This window comes from Henckelia pumila, chromosome 2 (genome assembly GCF_033568475.1).
Source record: "Henckelia pumila isolate YLH828 chromosome 2, ASM3356847v2, whole genome shotgun sequence".
In the NCBI taxonomy this organism is placed as follows: Eukaryota; Viridiplantae; Streptophyta; class Magnoliopsida; order Lamiales; family Gesneriaceae; genus Henckelia; species Henckelia pumila.
Window position 1 is genome coordinate 21,229,309 of NC_133121.1, and position 7,966 is coordinate 21,237,274.

The following is a 7,966-nucleotide window of genomic DNA, read 5'->3' on the forward strand; positions in this document are numbered from 1 at the left end:
AGATCGATTGCTTGTTGCATGAATTGTCTGGTATCTACATGTGTCATTGATCGAACTTTTCCCAAATTTTAAGTAATCCAAAGTTTTCTGCTGCGTTTTTATTTAATTTAATTTTATTTGCAATTTTATTCATTAGTTTAAAATCTGAAATCATCCTTTTTCATTAGTCTAGATTAAGTAGAAATAAATAGATTTTGGTAATCATTTTTATACAGTCCCTGTGGGTTCGACACTTGGACCTTTGTCCACTATATTATTACTTGACCTGGTACGCTTGCCAGTTGAATTTATTCACACCGATTAACGCGGTCACTGCCCTTAATTCAAAATTATTTAAAACCTTATCATACTAGATTAACTCTCAAGTCTTTGTAAACAAATTATGCCACTATCTTTTATAAGAAACGGAAAATTACTAGTTAAAAATTGGTTTGAAACAGAGGATGATCGTGAATATGATATATTTCATGAATATCATATAAATAATTTTGATTTAACTATTTTTGAATCAGTTTATCAATAAAAATTCATAATAGTAACCAATGAATGAAACCAAATTGGATTCAAATCATTTATCTGTTATAAATAAATTTTGTTATAAAAATTCTAAACATGCCTAGAATGACTATTAAACTAAAAATACACATTTTAAATAAAAAGCTTCAAGACTTATAAGATCAAATTAAAAATATGACAAACACAGATCCATTATACTTTTTGACATATGAAGAATATAATCTGATGAAAAAATTAATATGTTATTTAGAATCCAAATTAATTGAACAAACTATAAGAGGCAGTTTACAAGATATAGATTAATTATGATGATAATGATTAATTCCGTAATTTTCGCAATCTGGTATCAGAGCAATGTTATTAATTAAAGAGACCTACTAAAATATTTATGGCATCAGGATCTAAAAAATTCAAATCACCTCTAGGTAAAGAATTTGAAAAAATATTTAAATAGACAAATATGTTTATAAGATCTAGAAATGAGATTCAAGAAAAAAAATGTTGGATCAATAAGAGATGTACTTCAGTACGATCAAAATATAAACTTGGCATATTTAATCTGGCTACTAAGAATATTAGTTTCAGAATAGATATGACTAAGAACAATTAAAGGCTCATGAAAGAGCCCTAAATCACTCTTCTAATTCTGAAGAAGATGATTTAATAATTCAAGATATAACAAATATTGAACAAAGACTAATAAATCTAAAAAAAAAAAAAAGATCTTCTGTTATTTATTGATGGCATATCTGAAAATCGAAGAGTTTAAGAATAATAAAGAATATGATTTAAATATCAAATTCAATCAACAATTTTTTTAGAAATTAAGAAACTTAAAAACGATAATTCTTCGCAACAATTGCTAATCAGTCAAGGAATTTTTACTAAAATATCTCAAACATTAAACCCAAAAAATAATCATATATTTTATTCTCTAAAAACAAAAGAAAAATCTTTACGGATAAATCTTGAACATAAAAAAAAAAAACACTACTTGTAACAGCAACAGAGGTAGAGTCAATTATGAAACGAACAAAAGAATCTGAAAGAAATAAATTAAAATATATGTTTATCAGAGGACTTGAAATAATAGTTTCAGCTCATTTCAGGGAAGGAATTGATTCACCAATTGAAATTATTGTACGAGATAAATGAATAAACAACTATGAAGATTCCATATTAGGATTAATTATAGGAAATTTATGTTATTCAAAACTTAAATTTTATTTATATCTGCAATTCTCAGTTTCTATTCAGGATAATGATATTAACAGATTTTTAACACTCGAATACCATTTTAAAATAAATGATCTAATGAGATCAGGAAATGCACCAATCAGCATACATTATGTTGTTGGATTGGCATTATCAAACAGTGTGCATTCGCACAATTCACAATCTAAAGAAATGATCGAGATTCCAATGATCTTTCAAGACATCACAAGGGTTGAAACACCCAAGAAAATATTTATTGAAAAAATAAATTCTCATAAAATATGGAGTTCAGATGACCTCCAAATAACGAAACATTCTTCACCAAGGAGATCATTATCATTCGCTAGAAATGATAAATATATCCTTGAAAATATTGGAACAATGAATCAGAATATTCTTAAAATTAAACAAGCTATTGTTAATGAATCAACCTCATCGTAATGACATCCTTAACAAAATTAGAAAAAGATTTAGGAGATTTAGAAAATAAAATTAACAAGATCAATCTAACAATACAAGAATTAGAGAAAAATTTCAAAGAATATATTGATCTAGCTACGACTAGATTAATAATAGAACAAGAAAAACATTGCAAAGAAATATTAAGCTATCTTAAAGAAATTTTTCCAAAGGATAAAGGAAAAAGGGAAAATAGAGGAAGAACCATTCAAAATTGAATCAAGGTATAAAAATCCCCTTATTTATGGAAAAAACCAAGTATGAAGATGTTTAGTGAAACATATCAATCTGATTATGAACAAATATGAATAAATACAAAATAAATGTATCATTCTCATCAAGAAACAGAACAATATAGAGATATGGATATATCAAAACCAGAATCAGAAGATGATTCTAAACCACGATTAACTCTACGAATGAATGTAGGCAGTGGTAGTGGCACCAAAAATGAAGGATTCAAATATAATAGAGACCAGTATTCTGTATCATATAAAGATGTTAGAGATATTCTCAAAGAATCAAAAACATCAAGATTTGTAAAACAAAATATTCTAGATTTAGGATATTCTACTACTAAGGAAAGAAAATCAAGGATAGATCATTGGGAAAATGAACTATCAGTACAAATTCAATTAACAACACTATTAGATAAAAGCGAGAACGTCCAAGTATTAACTCATGGAATGATAAAAATGACATTGGTAGGAGCAGTAAGACCTTGGGCTGAAAACCTGGTAATTACTAATCTACCACAAGGAATGACTAGACATCGATATTTCGAACTATTTGTTGATGTCTTGTACCAAGAATTTTTAGGAGTATCAAACAATGATGCCAATTTGGTAGCCAAAAATATAGAACAAAATAGAGCAATTTTCATCCTAGATAATATCAAATTATGCAATTTATGTTATATAGAAGAATTTATTTGTGATTATGAAACAAACTATTATCAATTAATAGACGCTGATAAAAAGAAACATTATAAATTAAGTATTTTTAATAAAATACCTAATAATCCAATAAACAGTAAAGATAAATTCTTAACTAGCTCTTACGCCAAAACATTAGGAGGAGCTATTAAATTCATCAAAGATATAATAACAAAGAAATTTCATGAGGTAATGTTAAATAAAAGAATTTCCAAATCCTACAAACAAAACAATAAACTTTGCTATGACAAAATGGAATTCACAGTAAAAGAGTATGGTTGTAAAACAAACATGTCACACAAACATCGAAAACGACAAAAACATAATAAAACAAATAAACCTTATAAATCTTTTAATAGAAAATTCATTCCTTATAATAAAAAGAAATTCAAAAGGAATTTCTTCAAGAAACCTTATAGACGAAAATTTTATAAAAAGTTCGATAACTAAATACCACCTTGCCCAAAAGGTAAAGGGAAGAATTGCACATGTTGGTTGTGCAATGAAAAATGACATTATGTAAATGAATGTCCAAAACGAAATGAAAAGAAAAACAAAGTTAAACTTTTAGAAGAATTATACACTATTGGATTTTATCCAGTTGAAACAATTGAATGTTCATCAGAAGATGAAAATATTTATTATCTTGATGAATCAATTGAATCAGATTTTGAATCCGATTCAACATTTGATAATTCAGGAGATAATAATGATTAAAATTAAGAACAATGGCATTTTTGGAACAATTTAAGCAATAGGGAGTTGAAACAAAGTTTAAACCAACTAGGGAGTAAACACAAAGTTAAGTTTGATTTGGGGAGTGATTTGTAAGTTGTCCTTAAAGTTTTTGCGATACCGACAGTTTTTTTGGTATATAAATTACTGAGAAACCCATAATTTGTTTCATAAAACACTGATCTTAAATGCAATTTTGTTTGACACGGGTTGAGTACATATGAAGCACTTTCATAGCAATGAAGGAGGATGATTGTGCTCTAGGTTTACATTATTTGGGAATATGGGTTGAAATAGGTTTTTAAGTAAATAATATTTGGTTCAGGGAATATGAAAATATAACTCCCTCTTTTATACGCATTATTTTCACACGTACAAAACACATACACCTTATTAACATAATACTAAATATCCTTATCTGATACACCTTATTAATATAATACTAAATATTCTTATCTGATACATTATTTATCTTTTAATAATCTTAACATTATTAATCGCATCGCACGAACGAAGCCAACAAAACTTAAACACACACCCACTTAAAAATTAGACACACTCACTGGGTCCGAGTCTTTTGCCTTAAAATTTCCCCAACTAATCTTCCCCTGTTCCAATTTTTGAATCTGTTCCAATTTGAGTACGTAGCGTAGCTGAGTTGAATCCAAGCGGAAATACGAGGAAATGATTGTGAGAAATCTGTTATTATTGAGGTTCAAGAAGCTCGTCGCTCCACTTTCTCTAGCTTCCGATGCTGTGTTTGATTGCCTTCACATTCAAAACCCTGCTAAAACCCTAGTGCCAATTCCCTTATTCAACCGACCCTTTTCTTCCCAACCTGAAAAGATTCAATCTTTTTCATTTCTGCAGCAGACCAGGGATGGAAATTACGACGATGCCACTTCACTGACTTTTCACATTTGCGTTGGCTGTGGTGTACCCATGCAAGATTCTGACGGTAAGCAACCAGGGTTCTTTACCAAGCCATTAACCAAAGGCCCTCATTACAAGAAATTCACTAAAATGGATCCCATTGTTGATGAGTCTGAGATTTCAGATTCCCTCAAAAGGGGTGTTCTGAATGAGATTATAGATGTTGGGACGTCTCAGGATTTGGAAACAAACGATCACTCTTTCTGTGAAAGCTCGAATCTTGGTAGCTTGGATGGGAAACTGGTCATTGAGAAGCCCATTGTATGTTCTAGGTGCCATAGTTTGAGGTACTATGGGAAGGTGAGGGACCCAAGTGTGGAGAACTTGTTACCAGATTTTGATTTTGATCACACTGTTGGGAGGAGGTTGATGTCCGTTAGTGGGGCACGAACTGTGGTTTTGTTGGTGGTGGATGTTGCAGATTTCGACGGTTCATTCCCTAGGAAAGTAGCTAGTTTGATCTCCAGGATTAGCGATCAAAATGATGGGTCATGGAAGGAGGGGAAACCAGGTAATGTCCCTAGGTTAATATTAGTGGTTACGAAGATTGATCTTTTGCCCAGCTCCATTTCACCAACAAAGCTTGAGCATTGGGTTCGGACCCGATCAAGGGAAGATGGGGCCGGAAAGTTGAGCAGCGTGCATTTAATTAGTGCTGTGAAAGACTGGGGAGTGAAGAATTTGTTGGATGATGTGGTTAAAATGGTGGGGCCACGAGGCCATGTATGGGCGGTGGGGGCGCAGAATGCTGGAAAGAGCACATTGATTAATGCAATAGGGAAATGTGTTGGGGGCAAAGTGACTCATTTAACGGAGGCTCCTGTTCCGGGTACCACCTTAGGAATTGTGAGGGTGGAGGGAGTGCTTCCAGGGAAGGCCAAGTTGTTTGATACTCCCGGGCTTTTGAATCCTCATCAGATCTCAAGTAGGTTAAATGCTGAAGAACAGAAGCTAGTTCGTATCGAAAAGGAATTGAAGCCGAAAACGTATAGAATCAAGGTTAAAATCCCCTTCTGGTGAATTTTTCAGTGTATTGATACTTGAGCTAAATGCTTTGTGTTGATTGTTCTAATGTTATCTTTTTAGGCATGGCGGGATAATTAGAAATATGGTAGTGACTGATTCATTTTGCTCCTTGTTGCTACAAATTTCTTGTTTCTTAACCTTTTGGCCTCTTCTTTTAATTTGCTGGGTTTGGTTTGAGAAATTTGGCATCATAGCGTAACAGATAAGGCATCTGGTAACTTAGTTCACCCTGTGCACATATTAAGAGAGGTATGATCAAAGTACTTTTATGGTTCTGGCCTGTAGGAGTAGCAAGGTAGCATAAAACTTTCCGCACTCTTTTGTTTGATGGCCTGAAGCTTCATTCTTGCGAATTATTGTTCTGTAAGTCAAATGACAAAGTGTATTTTGCATTACCTTAACGTTTAGCTAAACCTGGACAGATGCTTATCAAATCTTCAACAAACAGCTTAAGTTGATTGTCTTTTCTTAGTTGTATGAAGTATATTTGATATCTCTGAATTGAACCTTAGTTGGATACACAACTTTCCTCGACGACTTTTGAGATAATTGTTTATGCGTATATAATGCCAATGTTACCAGGCGGGGCATTCAGTTCATATTGGTGGACTCATAAGGCTGGATGTAGAAGAATCATCAGTAGAATCCATATACGTTACGGTGTGGGCTTCGCCTCTGCTCCCTTTGCATATGGGAAAGAGCAATAATTCTTGCATGATGCTAGAGAAACATTTTGGCCGCCAATTACAAGTATAGTGTCTTACTAACCGTTGATCTTTAAGTTCTATTTCTTATTGTTTACTGTCGAACCATGATATGCTTGAACACACACGATGAGTGCTTTTTTTATTGGTCTTCTCATTCTGGAGTGTGTTCCATGAGAAATTTATTGTTTGATCCGGAACATTTGTCACAGCATTAAACATTATAGTTTATGGTATGCAATACCAGATCTTTTAACCATACTGCATTCCAAGCATTGCCTTTCAAATATTCTACACAACAGTGTCAACTTATAGTTCGTAATAATCAAACATGTGACGTAAGGTCTAGTAGCAATTGTGGAACCAACCACCTACCATTATATTGAAGAATATGGCTTGTGATATTAACTCAAATATTTGAACTCCTATAGCTCGTGTCACGTTTGCCTTTTATCCTGTTTTTTTTTTATCCCAAATAGATAATCACACTTGATAGTGGATACAATTGTTGCCTTCAATTTTTTTTGTTTTTCGAACTCTTATTTTGAGACACGCAAATATATGATTTAGTTTCTTTTTCTATATATCCTTTTTTCAGCCTCCAATCGGAGAGGGGCGAATCGAGGAGCTTGGCAAGTGGGTGAAAAAGGAGTTTAATGTTTCTGGGGTATGGTGGGATTCAAGTTCGGTAGATATAGCTGCTGCTGGTCTTGGTTGGTTTGCCATCGGACTCAAGGGAGAGGCTCGGTTAGGTGTTTGGACATATGAAGGAATCGATGTAATTGTTAGAAACTCTCTGCTTCCTCAAAGATCCATCAATTTTGAAGTTGCGGGTTTTTCAGTTTCAGATATAGTCTCCAAAGCCGACAAAGCTTTGAATAAGAATCTCCCAAAAGATAAGAAGACGAAACATGGAAAGTTGAGTGTATCGTCTCCTGGTGCATCTTCGCCTTTGGTTGTTAGCACGGTTTCAAGTTCAAAGGATTCGATGGACGAGTCATGATCAGTCAGTCTCGTATGGCCGAGTCGTGAGTCGATTCTTTAGGCATGAGCATGGTGCGGCTTGTAGAACGTTCCTAAGAATCATGAATTTGGAAGAGCAACTGTCCCAATTGAAACCTCCTACTTTGGAGGAACAATATTTGGAACACAATATATGTATATTGAATTCTAGTTTCGGACCGTTATGTGTACGTGACAAAAAGAAGAATTTTTTTATTTTTTTAAAGGAAAAGCAAATTTCATTTCATAATATCACACAATACAGCTTCTTGTAACCAAGGAAATCCCGAAAGATCATTCCATACAATAAGATCAGCATAATTATGCATCAAACTAGCAATTTTGTGAGCAGTCCTATTAGCTCGACGTCACATGAGAGATATCTATGAAAGCTCCTTAGTTTTTCCAATTATGACACCTTCCGGTCCCAAGTACTCTGTT

At 32.9% G+C, this 7,966-nt stretch overlaps 1 protein-coding gene across 1 annotated transcript; it reads left to right on the plus strand.

Moving 5' to 3' along the window:
* The first annotated feature begins 4,432 nt into the window (after positions 1-4,432).
* Positions 4,433-7,598, plus strand: LOC140880873 (GTP-binding protein BRASSINAZOLE INSENSITIVE PALE GREEN 2, chloroplastic). The gene is made up of 3 exons (XM_073285723.1): positions 4,433-5,792; positions 6,402-6,569; positions 7,122-7,598. Exons 1-3 carry the CDS (start codon positions 4,545-4,547, stop codon positions 7,524-7,526), a joined length of 1,821 nt encoding a protein of 606 aa, XP_073141824.1. The 5' UTR covers positions 4,433-4,544; the 3' UTR covers positions 7,527-7,598.
* The last annotated feature ends 368 nt before the right edge of the window (positions 7,599-7,966 follow it).